The 19,861-nt window shown below is 37.6% G+C and overlaps 2 protein-coding genes across 2 annotated transcripts; one reads left to right on the top strand and one right to left on the bottom strand.

Annotated features, from left to right (window-relative positions):
• Positions 1–3,763: 3,763 nt before the first annotated feature.
• Positions 3,764–5,281, top strand: LOC105039408 (homeobox-leucine zipper protein HAT9-like). Its single transcript, XM_010915544.4, has 3 exons — positions 3,764–4,443; positions 4,536–4,615; positions 4,877–5,281. The coding sequence occupies exons 1-3, from the start codon at positions 4,093–4,095 to the stop codon at positions 5,157–5,159; spliced, it is 714 nt and encodes a 237-aa protein (XP_010913846.1). The 5' UTR covers positions 3,764–4,092; the 3' UTR covers positions 5,160–5,281.
• Positions 5,282–10,048: 4,767 nt separating this feature from the next.
• LOC105039294 (protein trichome birefringence-like 5) lies at positions 10,049–19,044 on the bottom strand. The gene is made up of 5 exons (XM_010915400.4): positions 18,316–19,044; positions 11,568–11,760; positions 11,053–11,243; positions 10,768–10,926; positions 10,049–10,660 (listed from the first exon to the last, which is right to left on the bottom strand). The coding sequence occupies exons 1-5, from the start codon at positions 18,891–18,893 to the stop codon at positions 10,324–10,326; spliced, it is 1,458 nt and encodes a 485-aa protein (XP_010913702.1). The 5' UTR covers positions 18,894–19,044; the 3' UTR covers positions 10,049–10,323.
• Positions 19,045–19,861: the final 817 nt, after the last annotated feature.

Here is a 19,861-nt window from a genome sequence, read left to right as displayed (position 1 = left end):
ATTAAAAGACTAAAAGGCTGTTTGAGTTGTCTTATACCAGCTCAATGGGGCTTTGTTGCAAAACGTACTGTAAAATATTGGATGTGCTTGTCTGCTACAAAGAATTATGATAAAAGAAGCGTGAATTTGAAGTATGCACCAATCTTTTGAAACAATTATTTGGAGAAGTTCATGGTGATCCAAAAGAATCATTGGTCGGTTGGATTTATTCCCAAATTCGTCGACAAAATCATAAGTTTCACAGAGCTATCTTCATCATGCACCACCTCTGGTTTGGGGGGGAAGGAAACAAAAAGATGATGTCCTGAAGGAAGCATGGAGACCCTCTTAGTATTTTGTTTTGTTTGGTGGGGCAGGTGCTGACCAAGGCCAATATTGCGATCTGATTGTTCGGTGTCGATTTTTATAGAATTACTGCCTTTATGATGAGGAAGGAGAGATGCGAGTTTTCTTTACAAATTACTGCATCACTTACTGTGCTTAATATATAGACTGTAGATGGATAAGTTTGTGTGTATAAAGACAATAGATTCGGCACCATATAATAGCACGCAAAATTTTCCAATATAATTATATGCATTCTTCTTCACATGCCAGTTGCTCCTGACTTCTGCGCTCTTGTAGTATTTCAACACAAGATTTTCTCTTTTATCAATAGCAATACTGAAAATGATGCGCCCTCTTGGCTACTTGAGAAGTGGATCAGTTAGTGGCTGTGACTAGACCAGGAGTGTATTAGTGTAGTCAGATAATTTAATAGTGGCTGAACTTCTAATTTTGCTGAAGGATTTGGCTCAATCTGATTGATTTAGGTGCAGCCATAGAATCATGTAGGACAAAATCAATCTGGCCTGAAGGGTATGCATCCTATCCAAATCCGAAAAATAAGATTTGACCGGGTTTGGATTCGGATTTGGATAAAATCTGAAAACTATAGTACATGTATGGGTAGGATATGGGTAGTGCTGTTTTCTACTCTAACCCGAATCCGAATCCGATCTGAATCTACGGATATGAGTAATATCCGAACCCATATCCGAATATATATATTTATAATTCTGTTTTGGTAAATCTATTTTGGTTGATAATATGCATAAAATTATTTTGATTATTTATATGTTTTATGTTGAATTGTAATTCTATTTTTATGTTTGATTTCTATAAATCTGGACTTATAAATTATGTTCTATGTTGAATTGGTAATTTTGTTTTGATTGATAATATGCATAAAATTATTTTGGTTGTTTATTTTTTTTGGATATGGAATAGACATGGGGCGGGTATGAGTTGGGTATGGGAAAATAGATTACTTGTGGATATCTACGAATCTATTGGATATGAGAATGGGTATCTTTTTTTTTATTCGATCGGATATCGGGTAAGATTTGGATATAGGATATTAAGTTTGAGTTTGGAGATGGATAGTACAATATCTGATCCAAACCCTAACCATTGTCATCTTTAAAATCATGTCGGATGAGGTATTGATGTTGCATCAGTCGTTGCAAGTGAATATATATGAAGCGCATGAACTTTTATCTCTTGATGAAGAAGAAGAGTTGGTCCTTAATTTACATTTGGGTAGCGGTTTTCTCATATTCATGAAAAACCAAAGATTTTTGCTTGTTTTCCTTTCTTTTTTTTTTTTTTTTTTTTGTTGAACTGTTGCACACATCATATTGTGGATTCCCTTTATTTATTTATTTATTTTTATAATTTATCGGTTGCAAGATGACAATAAAGTTTATCATATAATATAATAAAAAAATTTAGGAGATGAGATGTCAGGGACGGTGTGTCATGAAATGAAAAAGGAGAATATAAAAATACAAATATATTTGTACGTATGAGGTTTTGTGTGCGCACTTTTTAATATTTTGGCAACGGAAATCCCATTACGATGGAATACTACGGGAGGATAAGAACTGTTGAACGAAATCATTGTGATCCAAGCTGATACATGTATCCAATGTCATGATCGTTCATTCTATCCAAAGGAACAGCATGTATGGCTTATCCGTGGAGCAAGTAAAGGTCACTCAAGAATGGATAAAATTTTTATAATCGGATCGATTACAAAAAAAAATTATGATCGGACATGCTTAAAAATATCTATTAAAAAATGATAAGTATGTAGATAAAAATATTAAAAAAAAAAAAATTAAAGATATTTGAACCATTTAGATAACCATCACATAACTGTCTCTTTTTTTATGAATGTTCGATTCTAATTTCTTCCGTTGTCGGTTTGACTATAAAAAATTTTTTCCTCAAAAATGATCCATTTGAATTTTTTCTGTCCAATAGTAAGCTTGCTGGCTAAGATTTGGTGCTGAAAATCCAGGTCACCCTTCAACCACATTCCACGCAGCATTAGCCGATAGCTGCTCAGGACTTTTCTCCCTTTAGAGCTACAAGGAAGCGCTCTAGAGCATGTACTTAGGAGACAATTAATCTAGATTAGGCCATTGGTTTTTTTTTTTTTTTTTTTGGTAAGTTAGATTAGGCCATCGTTGAGGGAACTTTCCTATGCTAGGAGAATGGTCACCACGCCTTGCTGGGCATATTAATGGTGGAACGTGTTTGACCACTGGGCAGTTCACACGTGCCGTGATGGATGAGTGTCCCTTGCAGTGGTGGGCCCAACAAGGATGACCTTGCCATGTTGGAGGACATGCATCGACCTGTGCTCCAGCCATCAAGATCGGGCTTTAATTGTCGGGAATCATCAGATCACAAGAAGAAGGGGTCGCTTTTAATGCTTACATTTTTTTCTTCTGGGAGAAGGTAGAGGGTTTGAACAAGAAACTTGGGGTGGACGAACGCCCTTCAAATGGTTCGGGTTTTCTTTTCAGTATGGAAGTTAAATGTCTCTCCAACCTATCCTTGCTCGAGTTGTATCAAATTATATATATATATATATATATATATATATATATAATCTAATCGGATATTTTTATAGAATTAAGCATTCTATAAAATTTATGGATTATGTTAAATGAACAGTCAATTTATATATTCTATAGAATTTTCGGTCTGTTTCTATAGAAATATCCAAATAGTCCTCTAATTTGACTTCAAATCAAGGGAAATTTGGACTGGATTTATGTCTTGAAATTACAATCACTTCCCAATCTTTCACATTAGAACCAGGCAGGTTGGGTCGAGCACGATTTTTCTTAGCTTGTTCTAGGCATGATCTTTTTCATCAAATCTATAGTCTGAATGATACCTTGAACCAAAGGATCCCATTAATGGATCTCTAATGTGCATAAATTAGCTCAAATTAATCCACCTTAGAATTCCCATGTGCGGCCCAGACCCAAAGCAAGAGGACCAGAGCCAGCAGATAAAATGGATGGATTTATGGGGTTTTGGAAACTTACATATTTAATAGGATTTTAAATATTTAAGAGAGATTTTATGGGCCAGACATGCGAATGTGATTGAGTTAGGTTTTGGATTCGCATATGAATGTCGCTTGACTCGTTAAGTAGAAACAGACACGAAATTAGACTTTTGGGTGTGAGCCAGTCCACTAGGTTCAATCATCGGTTGGATGTTTGTAATCGTTCCTTATCATCAAAAATAAAATAAAACAAAATAATAGCGTCAGGTGTGACAGTTCCAGCACCCTATTAATTCTCATGTAGCAGAGATAATATGCAGTAAAGCTATGCTTTGAATATAGAGGAGATGTTATCATATGTTACTATGCGAATTTCTTGCAGCATGATGGTCCCCAAGGAAACTGCCAGGAAGAATAATGCGCTGACTTAAATGTGGTATACACCTTTGTTCCCCTGCCCAACAAATACCGCACAAATATGAGCTCCTCCCTCCCTCTCTCTCTCTCTAGCTCTGTGTGTGTGTTAAAGGGGCTCTCAATATACCAGATTCCAACGCATGCTCTTCCCCCTCATATTAAATCTCTAGCAGAAACTCCCTCCCCCTCTTCATCATCTCCTTCCTCCTATATAAAAGTCTTCACATTCTCATTCAACCCTCCTATCACTATTTTTACCAGCAGAAGTCCTCTTGGGCTTCTCCCTTCCCATTTCCTCCCTCTTGCACGGAACCAAATAGCCTGCCATGGAAGGAGATGAATGCAACATTAGCCTTGGGCTTGCAATAGGTGGTGGTGGGCTCTTCTCCTCTAACCAGAGTCGCAACAATGGCCGGAAGCCTCCTGTTCAATTCCACGTCCTATTTCCCCCCCAGCCGAAAGGAGAAGAGGAAGAAGAAGAGCCGATAACAGAAGAACAACATGTAAACAAATCGAGATCAAGATCCAAGAACATCGATGAAGAGGAGGATACCAGCACCAAGGATATGAGTGATGGCGTCAGCAACCAAGTTGGCATGAGGAAGAAGCTCCGGCTCACTAAAGAACAGCTAACGTTGCTTGAAAACAGCTTTCAAGAGCACAACACCCTTAATTCGGTAACATATCGAATTTTATGCCATATATTGCATGCAAAGTATTGCAGACCTCATAGCTTATTTCTATGCTGATCGGTAGATCCCTTTGGCAGACCCAGAAACAGGCACTGGCCGACCAATTAAACCTCCGGTCTCGACAAGTTGAAGTCTGGTTCCAGAATAGAAGAGCTAGGTACTAATATATCCATCTGTTGATCATAGACATAATCTTTAGCTCTTTAATCTTGGAGGATTATTGGTCGCAATACAAATGGTTCACCCTTTACAGAGTTGATGGATTTACCTTCTCTAGTAATCTTAGCGTCCCTCTATACATGGGCAAGAACATGCGTAAGTGCATGATTTACAGATAAAATACATGCAAGCTATGCATAGCGTTTTCGATTAATAATTATGTGATTTTTAAAGGGATTTTTTGGTTTGTATCGTGCAGGACTAAATTGAAGCAGACTGAGGTGGACTGTGAATTCCTCAAGAAGTGCTGCGAGAACCTAAGCAACGAGAACCGGAGGCTAAAAAGAGAACTGGAAGAGCTGAAGTCGATGAAGCCCGGGTGTCCGTTCTACGTCGGCATCCCAAAGGTGGCGACACTGAACTTGTGCCCATCCTGCGAGCGGACCGTGGCGGCCGGCAGTGAAAAAGGAAACGGTGATCTGGATGCCATGAAAAGCCAACGGGTCCCTCTAAAGAATGGACTTGTCGGCCTTCAGAACTAAGAAGTAATACAAGGTTGAAGACATACAATTAGGACATATATAGAGGAAAGGTCTATTTGGTGAAATTTGTATATATCGTGGGGGTTATCTATAATTCAATGCAAATACAAACTTCTTATCAATTTTTGTGTTGGATAAATTGGTATTAGGGAAGAACCCCGTGTTTGATTTAATATATATGTGCCAGACAAGCGGAGGAATGCTTGCTAGGAGCTGCTACAGATATAATGAAACTCGTCCCATAATCCTTTTGGCAAAGGTAATTAGCTGCATTCATTTTTCTGGCTGCCATTAGATGATTAGTCCTTGGCAGCAAAATTATTTTCCTGCATATCTTTTTTTTTTTTTTTTTTTTTATGGAAAACGAAAGGAGAAAGATATGTCCCCCTTGCAAAATTATCTTTTTTTTCCTTTCGTTTTTTTTTTTTTTTTGATGGACTCTTCGGTTCTAAACCTGCATGTCACTAGGTTTTTCTCTTAAAAAAGAACTGCTTAATCTGTATACCACTAGGAAACTAAATATGGAACCACCATTCTCCTCTAAAAAAACTAAATATAAAATCACCATCAACACCGAATCGTACACATGAAATGACAGTCAATCCAAGGGTGAAAATAATATCCCATTTAATTTTTTTCCTCAATCATTTGAGCAAAAATATGCCTGATCCACGAATGTACGCGGTGTCGCAAAGACTTGTCATGGTGTCATGTCATGCTTCAGGATGTTCATGCTTAGCATAATAACATCAAGTCGATTCCATGCTTGGGGCCAATCCAGTATAAACATCAGCCATTCTCCAAGCACAATTTACAATCGGTACATGCCAAAGTTTGAAGCAAACTTGATGAGAGAACTCTAAAAGTTAAATAAGTGCATAAAATTGTCAATAATGCTCTTTGGCCTATTTATACAGGCCATGAACGCAACGATATTAGCTGAGTTAATTGAATTAATTGTTGCTTCTTCAAAAACCTAAGACATGATGAACTTATACTGCAGAGGGAAAATGGAGGAGTTTGCATGGTTCGGCCAACTTATAATTTCAAGAACATCTTATATATGGTAGATGCACAACATAACATCAATCGCATATAAATGGTCTTTTTTTTTTTTACATACGATATTCTATGAATTGCTGAATACTACGTACCTTGAGCTCAAGCAACTATGACAAGAGAGCCATCAAATAATGGAAGATTAGTTGGTCTGGAGGTATATCTTCTTTTTAATTCCATAACTAAAGCTGATGTTTTTTTTTTTTTTTTTAATTTTGTTTTCAAGAAAAATGATAGGAGTGCACCAATCGTAACGCGCAAATAATGAAAATTTTACCTGTCAAACATGAGCATGAAGAAACCAACTTTTAATACACCTCTAGACTGAAGATAATAGAGACCAAGAAGAACGGAGATATGATAAAGAATACTGAAGAATATGATTTAGCTCCAAAGCATATATATAGTACTATATAATATATATAGTATAAGAAACATTCAGACTAAAGCTTGTTTACTAAAGCATATGGTGGACCGATTCCACCCATTACCCAGTCATGGAATTTTACTTTGTTGTTCCCGGATGATTGGTGCACCGGACCCTGCTGGTCCCTTCGTCATTTTCTTTGAGTTGGCTTAGAGGCTTGTTCACCAAGCAATTGAGGTACTTAATTAGTAGGTGAGGTGAAAATTATAACAATTGCCTGCCAAATGTTTCGATGACCACGCGTCACCCCCATCAGCAATGCAAGCCAAACTTTTTCTTGTGGTCAAAAGGGCAGAGAGAGGTTCTCTTTCTTCTCAAGTTTCGTGGGTCCAATTCCCCATCAAGAGGCAGAAGAGAGTCAACTTAAATGAAATTATGAGTCTAGTCCGTTTGTTTTCTTCCTCTCCATTTCGTATTGAGTGTTAAATGGGTTACTTAAAACAATTTTTAAGTTCAGATTATAGTAAATTTATGATTCTAATAATTTCCTTATTTTCTGTTTTTTTAATTTTTTTGGGTAAACGAGTGCTACCTATGTTGATTAGGAAATATCATTGGTCTTGTCGTCGATTTTATTGACATAGTAATGTTTGAGAAATTAAATACACTGTCAATTGGGTGCAATAATGTTATAAGGAGCCAATTGGGTGCATGAAACATTTATAGTGCTGCATGATGAGAAAGCACGGTGGGTGCACTTCACGTGCGCTCACACCAATCTCACATTGGCCTAAGAAGCTACTGGCACCTCGTAGCATTTTCCATAATAGCGATATCAAGGTCTAATTTAGCTCGTCATTTTTTGTAGCATCTTTAGATTGTCTACTAAAAAGATGTCGTCTAGTAGGTGCCCAGTGAAAGAAGCAGTCTGCTAATTAAGTGCTGTAGATTAGGTTGCTTTTTTTTTTTTTTGTCTGTGATATTTCATTTTTTAAATTTATTGGATGCATTCATAGTAGGATAGTGTGGCTTTTCCATCTTATAAAATATATATATATATATATATATATATATATATATATATATATATATATATATATATATATATATGTATGTATGTATTTGGGATCTAAAGTACACCCTCTTAGTATCATTCATGGGAGGGTCACAGCCGCCGGAAGGTGGTGATCTGAACCTTTCCGCATTAAAACTTGAGAAGGTGGGTCACATCCATTAAGATAAACATATGGTAGGCTTCGTGCATTCTTCCCTTGTTCCTTGGGTCTTTTAGAAATATTTATTCTACTTTGCAGTTGCCGTGCAGGAAAAGCGTATTTCCGTATCGTTATGAGCGGATTGACATGCATGACTAAGTAGCCTTCTGTCCGTACAATTCCCCAGGCTGAGGCTGCGACTGAGCTGCCTCAACGGGTAAGTGGAAGTGGAATTCCCACCTACCCGAGACTTGGCCTTCTTCCTGCCACGTTTGCGTAAATGTAGCTACGAATGCCGATACTTCAATTATATTAAAAAAATTATAAAAAAAAATATCTAATTTCATAAAAAAAATCTTAAATTTTAATAAAATAAAAAAATTAGAGAGGGAACTGAGGGCTGGCTGCTATAAAACGAGTTAAAGTGACAAATAAATTTTTTTTCTCTTTCATTATTATCTTTTTTGTACTTCAAAAATTTATACTCTTGGTCCACGCAATTCATAACGTTGATTTCAATTTATTTTATTATATATTTGAGAAGGATGAGTCTCAGCACAGCAAAAATTATGATCTATCATACCATTTTGTACCATCTAGTACCAAATATACTATATCATACTGATCTTTTATTAGTACACCACCTTATACCATATCGATATTTGGTACGCTATCTCAAATCGAATCATGTACTGATACTATAATAAAATGGTACTCATACAGAATCTAGTATCGAGATGACGAATTTTGATAATAACATTACTCCACTGTGACCTATAGATCATGCATGCGAAATATAGAAAGAGTCTCTCTATAACTAAGGGTTAGGAGGCATACATCTGACCCTCTTTGGATATTGCAAATGGCAAGATTCTCATAAATCGGATCATCCTTTTTTTTTTTTCCTTTTTATTCCTCGGACCCTTTGGATCTTTAGAAGGTAGAAAAATAAATACAAATTCCCAGGACCCTTATAATTTTGTGCACACCACTTCACTCAAATGTCAGAATCATTTGCACTTATTCATAAAATTGAACCACCCACCTCTTCCTTAAAGGACAGGAAGCAGTGTCATGTGAACTACGGTTCAAGGTTGAGGATAGATTGTTCTTGTCAGTGTGTAATTAGGTTGAAATTGGTCTCTCCCTTCCACTACCAAAAATAATGAAAAAATAAGAAAACACTTCATTTTCGGTTGCATTATTAGCACGGCACATGTCTATGCCACCAAACCGCACGGTTGAGTGGATTTGGCTAAGAATTTTCACAAATTCTGGGGGAGGTACGCCGGTAGAAGGAATAGCTTTGATGTTCTTAGAATATAATCAATTTAGCTAAATAAAATCATATCATATGATAAGACATCTAAATTGATGGTCCAAAAGGTTGGCCCACGAAGATGATTTCGAGAAGGAAACCACCCGACTATTTCGGCTCATGCGGATAGGCATCATTAGGAGCAAAGAGTTTGGGAAGGAAAGTGCGAGCAGTCAACAGCCAATAGACTGAGCACAAATATGTTAAATTGAACGTTAGGTGTAGATAAAGGTTTATATGCAAACCACGTGCCTGTAACCCAGTACACACTATTATGAGACAGTTTATCGGTCGGTCAAAGAATTGACCCAATAAACCCGATGATGTAAAGCCATTTGTTAAAGGAATCTAGAACGCTGGAATCAAACAATACTAGCATATTAGCAATTACGGACAGAGAACTCCAGACTATCCAAACGGGTCATTTTGTTAGGCTCACAATCCTTGTTAAAGATTGTCCACTTGGTCCTCTGTGACATCAGCATAAGAGAAATTTCTCTTATCCTTTAATCACAGTTCTGTTTAGCAAAACATAGCTCCTCTCATCTAGAGACTACTCTTCTCATCTAGAGACCAAGGCAGGTATAACATTATTCTGAAAGGAGCAGTTGTCATTGCCCCAAAAATAGAGCACTACGACATCCTTTAAGATTGAGTCAAGCTTTTAGCCAAAAAAAAAAAAAAAGATTGAGTCAAGCTGCTCTCCTGCAACATAGGTGTTCCTGATGATGATTGCTAGGCCTTTGCTAACTTGATTACTGGGTACCCTGGTGAGGATACTAAAAAATGTATACTAGTGAGCAGGGTCTGGGGAGAAACCTGATTTGTTTCTAACATTGCAAACAGAATTGTGACAATTAAACAGAAACCAGCTTGTATCCTAAAACTAGGTTCATGTGAAAATGCATCACCCCACAACATAAAATTCTGCTATACATTATGCTTTCGAATGGAAACCAGAGACTTCTACATATATGCAGCTCAGAAACTGACGCATTTCCATTGATAAAATGCTTTTCTTTTTCTTTTTCTTTTCTAAGGAGGGTGGGTTCAGGAACAAAATGATTTTCTTAATAATGAGAAAAACTGAAGCTCTGTTCGACTCCTCCATACATGTATAATCTCTTCCCAGTTAATCATGACCAATAAAGATACAATTATGTGCCACATGAGAAAAACCTGACTCAGCAGATTAACCAACCATCTTTACTTCGCCAAATGCATTGTTTGCGCAAGGACAAGAGAGAAGTATATCAACTCATTCCAAGAATCAGGAACCCCAGGGAGACACCAATGGCTGCAATCCTGCTTTCTTTTAGAAACTTTCTGCCCTTGTGTCCGGGTCTTACCATAAATTGATGGATGCCCATCTTTACGGAAGTTGGTCAGCTTTGTTACATTTAAGAGAATAACTGGAAAATGCATTTTACGAATAACCTCCTCCACAATTTTCATTTTCAAGGGGTAACTATCAAGGAGCGCTCCAGTTGAAATAGGATCTGTCTCTCCATTGCATGTGCCACCAGAGTCCCAATCTCCACCCCTAAGTAAAGAGAAGAGAAAAGAGGCTTGAGTTTTGAATTAGAGAATCGTTGAAATATTTCAGATGAACAACAGAACTGCTAATATTATACAAAAAAGTATCAGCACCTGAAATGAGCAGCAGAATACCCCCGGTAAAAGACCAACTTCCTTGCAGGGTCCATGTTATTGTCAATCCATTTTCCCCAAGTTCTCATGGCTCTCCTAAAAGCTTCAATTGCATCAAACTGTGGATAGAGAACATCACCTTCTTGATAGTAATTCTTCCTAATCAGTAAAAGCCATCTATTAATCATTTGTGAGTCAAGCAAAGCAGCAGAAATTATGGTACTTATGTTGGTGCAAGAATAAACTAGTGAAATTAAGGGGCAAGGAGCAAAAGATGTGATTTACCCTCTTGCTGTCTTCCCATGAGTCCACCAATGACCAGTATTGAAAACCAGAATGTCAGCTCTCTTCCATCGGTGAGCTGACTTGTCAATATGATCTATTGCGAGAGTCGGTGAACTGCCCTGTCTGTTGACACGTTTCCCTTCTCGGACAAGAAAATGGGAGCGAACAAACTCTACTGTGCAGTTATAATCCTGCCAAAATAACAAAACAATCAGATGATCAATTGTTGGTTGTTCATCCAATAAAGAGGAGAAGTGGGGAAGTATATTCTGCAAGTGGATAGATTTTAGGGCTTATGGTTGATTATTTTTCCAAATTGGTTGTATCATTGTTCTACTCACATCTTAAAAGTATCCTTTACTGCAACTTCAGGAAAAAAAGTAATACAATTTTACAGCAGAGTTTAGGCACTTGAAAATAAACTGATGGTAACAAGCATTCAATTATCAGGCTTGATGGATCATGATCTTGTTAATTAAACACAAGTTAAAATGCAGAATGAATAATTCTCTTACCACAAACTTGAATATAAAGTAGCCACGTCCTTTAGTTATTCTATTCCCTCGAGTCTCATACATTTTGCTCTTATTAGGCAAGGCTTCATGTAGAAGGCAAAGCAAGGATTCATACTGATTCCGGTTCATTGAATCACCCACAAGCATCAATCTTTTACCTCTCAGTCTCTCCAAAAAGTCTGCTGCATTAAACCTACCAACCAAGTATAAGGGCCAAAAAGGTCGAAATTGCTTACAAAAAATAACCAAAAATTAAACATATTCTTTGAGGGAAGAATATAAGTAGGTCAAGAAGAAACAACATTTTAAGGATGAGTCCTTGCTGCTACTTCATAGTGGAAACAGTAGGATGAAGGGCACGCACACAAGACCTAATGCACACATATGGTTCAAACACAATAGAAGAGTTCTCTTCCAAGATGGATAAAATGATTCCTCTAGTCAATAGATTGACTAACAAATGAGTTACCATAGATAGAAACTAAAAATTTTATAAAAAAAGCATGGCCCAGTGCATGAGACTCCTACTACTGTGGGGTCTAGAGAGGGTAAGACACATGCAGCCTTATCCCGTGTATGGAGAGGTTGTTTTCACGCTTCGAACCTATGAAACTCAAGTTATAATAGAGCAATCTTACCATTGCACAAAGAGTAACTAAAAACTATATCCTAAGCAGAAATGCCATATTATAGCATGCAAGAACCTTTTCCTATCTATGATTTATTAAAAATGAGAAAGGAATATGCCAAATAGATTTTTCTTGTCAAATTTGTAGATAAAAGTGGCCTAAGTATTTTTGAAAAATATTACATAAAAATCATGTGGTATCTTCAGTAAATATCAAAAACAGTATGTTTCCTTTTCTGTCTTCCTCTTTACCAACCACACAAGTTATTATCTCTTCAATCCTATAAATCCTCCCACTAGTTTCAAATTAAAATGATTTTTTTCCAATTTTTCATCTTTTTCATCATCTCTTCAACCCTATGATCCACTCAAATAATTTGAAATTGAAACAGTTTAGGAGCACTCTCTCCAATCCTCAAAGCTCATGAACCCCAGATTTCTCCCGATTTTTTTTTTTTTTAAACATGCATCACACTTTTCCATGTTACAATTTTCTTTTCTTCAGGGACACCTATCAAACTGTGTAAGAATATATCTGAATAACTATGGAATGATTGTGCATATTTTAACTTTGTATAACCCCCTCCGAACCCATCCCCTTTACTTGTATGGCAACATGCCAAATGAACAAAAACACAGAAAGAATTTTGATGAAGGATTACTGTTTGACAGATGATGAGTACGGCACTTCCATTGATAGGACTTAAGCTTCAATCGCACTTCTATATTTGGTGTTCTCTAGGTGGATAACACGTAATCGCTCAGCCCAAGAGGAAGATAGACATATAGAAGCTGTGAAGAAGTGGCTCAGCTAGGAATGGGTGGCAACCTAATACTCTCCTCATGATTTATGAACTAACCTCAATTGCCAACCAACCGGAGTTTTCAAAGAAGGCTGAACATGCTCCCCATTAGAAGAAAGGCATGTTTTATGAGAAATTGGGAATGCAACCAAAGAACAAATTTATAGCTTCCAAGGTAGAGGTTTAGGATTTTTGGCAGTACCCTTAAATTTACAATTTAGTCGGATGTGAATCTCCAGAGACAACAAGGTTGCTGGGGAATGTGCTCTTTCCTTTTGCCCTGTAATTCGATTTATGTTGGTCAAATACTTTAATCCAATTTGTTCTGCCTGCCACCATGTAAACTTGGTCATTATGTCATAATCTTATGCAAGAATTGAATGATGCATGACTCAATTGCCATGTCTCAGGAAACAACAACCTTTTTTGTCCTAAAATATTATGATTCCGGCTTGTATCCAAGAGATACATTAATGACCCAGAACATATAAAGCTAGAAAAGCACGATTTTGGTTTTTGAGTTGTTGCTTCTAAACAACTACAAAGTTGTGAACCACTGCCACAGATGTCAATTTATTTGGAAGTTTGAACTTGCAGTGTTGAAAACATTACCGAGACTATCCAGTGGTGCTTGGTTGGTTGTAGACAATTATGAAGTAGACTAATGTTCAGAATGGGAAAAAAACTGCGAATCATGGCCTGGATTACATAAATTCCACCTGACATGGCTTGAGGTCCCCACTTAGAGTTCCAATTGGTCCTGACAGGATCGTCTGGGAAGGTAGGTTGTTGCTAGGGATGTCAGCTAAGTTGCATCATTTTCTTGAGGAGCTTTGTTTAAAAACTGACTAGAAATGTGTTGCAGATCCGTTTGTTTCTTCTTCAAAAAGCACTAGATATGGTACGATGATGTATCTAACCCTATGGGTCAATAAGTTTGGGCCAACAAGCAACACCACTAAAACCATCTTGTGTCTCAGCTCCTTCCATAATGTGATCATGGGATTGTCTATGGCTCCATGATATTGACTAAAAAGAGACCAGCACATCATCAAGAACAGCACATGTTGGACCTGCGCTACCTCATGTTGCAAACAGGGTACACTACCTTATGAAAGAAAAGTCATCCACAAAGATGCATCACTCATCATCATTATATTTTGGCTCGGACCTAAACTGACTTACCAACTGTTTTTATTCAGTTCAAAGATGAATTTAAACAAATATTTTTCCTAAAGTATGCCATGGGCCAGAATTGGATGAAGCAGTGGTCAGCTTAAGAATATCTCAGACCTCAGTCTTACCTCTTAAGGCCAAAAAACAGCCAATGCCTGCTGTCCAGATCGAGGCCAAAGCCTAGTTTATCCAGCTAAAAATCTAATGATGCTTTGCTTGATATTTGGCATATCTTCACTCTTCACATTTGGTCTGTACAAGAAGGTTATTGTTTTGATTTTTTAAAGATCACTCCTCAATGGAAGTAAACACTGAAGAAGATAGAAGAGAATTACAGAATTATGTTCTAATGAACAGCAAATAATACAAAAATCATATAACTATAATGAACTACATGGAAGCAAATGTTTAGAGTCTCCACACACGGTAAACACTCATCAAACTGTTAAAAACTAGAGAAAACTTTATTTGAGGCATAATTATGTCTTATCAAACCCAACAGCAAGGTTACTAAGTGACAGCTCTAGGCTAACCCAACCCACAGAATATTATTCCCAGCCCAAGTCCAGTCTAGAGCAGGTTAACCTATTGGGCTACCAAACCAATCTAGGCAATTGACACCCCTAAACTATTAGAAAGGTGTATGACCTAAACCTCAGGGTGCTTGCAGTATGTGACTGCACAGATCTCTGTATATGGCGTCTTGCAAGTGCATGCATGCAATTCCAAATCAAGTGAAAACAATTATGGGTATTTACTCATCATACACTAATTTTAGCAACTAAATCACAAAGCATTATGATAAAGCCTTAATGAGGCATTTTCTACATTAAGCATATTCCCCTTGTATATAAGGGTGGTGAATATGGATGGTAGTAACAGCAAATAGAAAATGCTAGAATTCGGGGGTGAATTCACCAAGGAGGTTGTAGTTGTTTACAAGCTACATATCATAGCACAACCAATGTAGAGCGAGCATTCTCCAATCAGTAAATGAAGATTAGATATCATGTTTACATGGAAATCTGTAAGCATTAAGCAAGCAACCGATGCTTGTCCGCAAAACACATTCTCATATATGCATGCATTGTTTTTTTCCTCCCTTCCCATAAAAAAAGGTGCTAAGAAATGAGATAACTGCAAGAGGATAAATGGCTGACATATTAGATGTCTGGTAGAATTTTATGTGGAAAATAGAACCTAAGTTCTGTGAGCTTGCTATGTTAGAAATAGTGTGGAAAAGTTGACATTGTAGTGTAATGGCATGTGATCCCTTAGTGAACCCGAATTTGTTTATCAAATCCTTGAGAATAATTGAATGATGGTTTAGTATGAGAATAGGTAAGGACTTTTCTACATAACAATTTAATTTGCTAGAAAGAATTTTTCATAATTATAATAGGAAAGGTTGACATATAGATGAAATTTATTAGGCAAAATCTTTGTTAATTTTTTAAACTAGCGAATAGAAGGGGTTTTTTAATGGACCCAAAAAATCATGAGCATTCCAGGAAATAGAGATTAGTCTCATGTATCCTACACTCATGGATAAATGCTGAATGCACAATATCCTAACAGATGCTTTATGATACATTAGCTTATACGCCAAATAAGAAATTGAATAAGTCTTCTCAAAATTGATTCCATAATTCCTTGACCACTGATTCCATGTAATCCTCGATAACTGAGTAATATGCTCTTCATCTCCTTTGGATTTGTATTCTTTATTAGATGGCATTCCTGTCCTAAATATTTGAGGACATGTTTCTAAAGATTGTCAGTTATTCCTATTAAGGGCAAACTATGGTGTCACTACAACTTTTCATGTATTTTCTGACAAACAAAAACCATGTTAACTTTAGTTGTCCCCTCCTCCTCCTAACCCTTTGACATAAATTTCAGCACCTCTCCTTATCAAGATCTCCTTCAATCCTTCCCAAACTATTCTTCACCACTCTGTCCTTCAATAGATGCAACTTCTGCATCATCATACAATCCACAATCTACCATTCCTAGTTCTATGAACATCCATCCAAATCTCCTCAAAGTTGATGGCAATAATCTCACTATGTTATTGATTAAGCTTCTAAATTTCAGTTCCGTATGACTTCAATTTATGGTGTTTTTTTGTTCCAAGTTTTCTTTGGAGTGCTCATGAAAAGAGCCACATAAATACATGAAGGCACAGCAAAAGAGGGTCAAAAGCTCGATGATTTCACCTATTATGTCATGACTAGTCACTTCTTCTTTCATTTTACTTTCATCTTGCTATGATCAGGAGGAGACAACTAAACAAAGAACTATTAAGAAGTACCCAAATCTAAGTGGTTGAGGTAAAGCTGCAAATCAGAATCTCCAAATCCATAATACACAGTGATTTAATAGTGGTAGTATATTTGACTTCATTGGTAGATTTTTATCAATAAATAACCTTCGATGGATGAGACATTCAACTGCTTATTAGTTATCCAAGGCATAAGAATTGCAAACATAAGTTTGGAGTTCTCACTCAATTGATGTAGCTCTTTCTACGCTACCCTGTAACTAATGGCATGTGCATTGCCATCCCAAAAAGGAGAGATAAGAGAGTGCCAACCTAGCTCTTACTCTAAAACTGGCAGCCAACCTTGGATAACTCAAATAAAAATTTCATAATAGAAACCTCCAAACAACACTAAACATTAACATAAAATGTAACAAGTTGACCACCTACTAAAACTAGTTGTTCAAAATCTTCTTACAGCCCTTTTTAAGGGATAAGAAACAGAAATTCTTGCTGACTAATTAGGAGATGACCCTCATTATTCACTTTCCAACTATAGTAAAACTACATATGTGAGATGCACATTCACCATTTTCCCAAAAAAAAAAACAGTGATGCAGATGACAGATTCAAGGAGAAAGAGTTGATTGATGCTTATGAACCCAATTACCAATAAAGAGGGTGAAGCATTTGATGCAGGTACCACATCAACTAATCAAAATGGAAGCAGTATTTGATGAACATTTGTGATCCCGTTGATCTATGAATCATTGCTTGGCATGTGTGATGCGCATAACTGATCCAATAGAGGGATGTGATGGTTATGATTCAAAACAAAGGAGTATCTGATAGATGGTCATCACCCCACCGCTGAGTGAAATGTTCAAGAATAGGTTTGCTGCCATGACATATTTTTCAGTTTATGCAAATTGGCAAATTTACTCCTGTTTTTTGGTTACTATACTTTCCTTATCTAAGATACTGAGAGAAAATTAAGAGGAATCCATATTTGGTGAATGTCTAGACTAGCTGATATTTTTTAGGATATGGCATCCATAAGCATGCCAAGCCTTTGAGGTTTTACCTAGCAAAGATGTATTTAGGCTCCCAAACATAGTCAAGCACTCTAAGCAGTAAGGCATGCAATAAGATGGACATAAATTGGACAGCGGTCCATAGATTCAAATTGTTTGATGAATCAGAAAGCCATCCAAGCCAATAAGACTCGATCCATTCAAGTCTCACATTAACAAACTCCAAAAGTTGTAGCAGTGACAAGTTTCAGAAGGTCCACACTTAAACTGTCCAAGTCATCGGAAGAAAAAAGAAATGAAATAATAGTAGCCAACATGAGAAAGACCTGATGCAATTTTCTTTTATTCCTTTCCATTCCTTGACTCGTAATTTCTGTTCCTTCTCTCCGTTTTTAGATTTGACATCCTACCAAATTACATTGAATCTGCGCCACTCTGATGAAAATTCTCCTACTAAGTTTTATCCCACCATATTCCGGGTGGCCCTAGAGTTTCATTCCTCCTTTTCTTTTCTATAGGAACGTGCAAGCAAGACCTACCCAATGGAACTACCAAGGTCCAGTTACTTGGAAGAAAACCTCCCAAGTCATGAAATTGAGCCTCCCTTTGAAGCAGGATCACGAGCACTGCGCTACCAACTAGTTCACCCCTTCTGCAGTAATTTGTCTATATCCACTGCTGCACCTAACGTCTAAAAGTTCTAAATTTTACCATCTGCCGTCAATGATATCCAATTATTCCATCCTCCATGTCAGATAATGACAATAGATATGACCGAGTACATTTCTGGAAATAAAATAATAAGATGGAGCGTGAAGAAAAAGAATAAGCTCAGATAAACTACCTCGGAAGATCACAATCTTTCGGCTTCCACCTCCACTTCAGGTAATCCCGATCTGGCCTCCCGTTCTCCTGGCAGCTAAAAGCCTCGTCCACATAAGGGCAAGATCCCGGAGAATAGAGAGGGTACCAACCCTCCTCATCCCTTTCCCACCTCCCGTGGAAGAGATCGCACTTCCCCTCCCTCCTCCCGGTCGGACGGCCTTCTCGAGACTCTGCAGCATCCCGACCGGTCTCCGCCTCCGGTTCCGGCTCCCAGACTGCGGGCTCGGGAAGAGACGTGATACCATCATCGACTTCTCGAGGTCCCGCCCCATCCGACGTTCCTGGCACCCACAATGAGAGTCCGAGTGGTGCCGAGAGAGGCGGAGGATGGTAGAGAGAAGGAGGTGGAGGCGGCGGCGGCGGTGACGAGGGCGGAGGAGGGAGGGAGAGATCGAAAGAGAGGGAGAAGGGGGAAGGGCTAGAGCGGCGAGGGAGGAAGAGGGCGGAGAGGAGGAAGAGGCAGAGGAGAAGGAGGGCGGAGGCGAGGAGGAAGCGGTTGATGGTGTGGGTGGTAGAGAGAGGGAAGGAGAGTGCCATGAGAGCCGTCGGAGGGACATTTAATTTGAGGCTGCCTAATATCACGAGTCACGATCGTTGAGGTTCATCGAGGACGAGGAAAGAGCGTGGAGAGCGACGGGCGCGGCGACCCGATCCAACCGTTTCTTGGGTGCGTGGGAGGTGTGGGCCGGAAAACGCCACAGAGGAGCGATACGTGATTTCTGTCTCTGTGTCCTCCTTGTCTAAGGATTGTGCAATTATACCATATTATCAAAAAAAAAAAAAATAATAATAATACTGTCTTCAACGACAAGAATGAAAACACGGGAGGGTCAAAATTGATATTTTTTTTAATTTAATTTTTTATTTTAAAATTATTTAAATATAATTTATTTAATTTTTAAATAAAATTATATGACATAATTTTTATTATTATTATTTCTTTATTCAACTCGTGAATTGTACAATGAATCCATCGATTGAGAACCACAAGATCGATGGATATCATAGCTGATGAATTAAGAACTTTCAATTAAATTAAATTAATTTTATCGATTAATTTTTTTTTACTGTTACTATTTTTGAAGGGTGTTCTAGCTGAGTAAATGAATAGATATTTATTTATTTATTTTTGATGAAAATTAAAATTATCATAAAAGTCTAATATGTATATATCCCACAAAATCAGAAAATAAAATATCCTGAATTCTAAACGCACCATTGCTATTTTCATTTATAGCACGTCATCTAAATAGTGAGCTACATAATAGGCAATCTAGGCTGCATCATCGCTTGTCTCTCAATAGATATATTTAATATCAAAAGAGGTGCATCCCACACCATTCTCAAATATCATGAAGTAGGGGATGAAAGTGTGCAGCCTCCGACTACCTTAAATCCATCTCACCACTATGGTAGATGATAAAATGGTTTATCCATAGCATCTTCCTCGTATAGGTGATACCGGCCCAAACTGCCCTTAGCTTTGCCCTCGAGATGGAGATATC

This window comes from Elaeis guineensis, chromosome 1 (assembly GCF_000442705.2).
Source record: "Elaeis guineensis isolate ETL-2024a chromosome 1, EG11, whole genome shotgun sequence".
Classification (NCBI taxonomy): domain Eukaryota; kingdom Viridiplantae; phylum Streptophyta; class Magnoliopsida; order Arecales; family Arecaceae; genus Elaeis; species Elaeis guineensis.
Note: the sequence above shows the minus strand (reverse complement) of the source record. Positions and strands in the feature narration are given on the sequence as shown.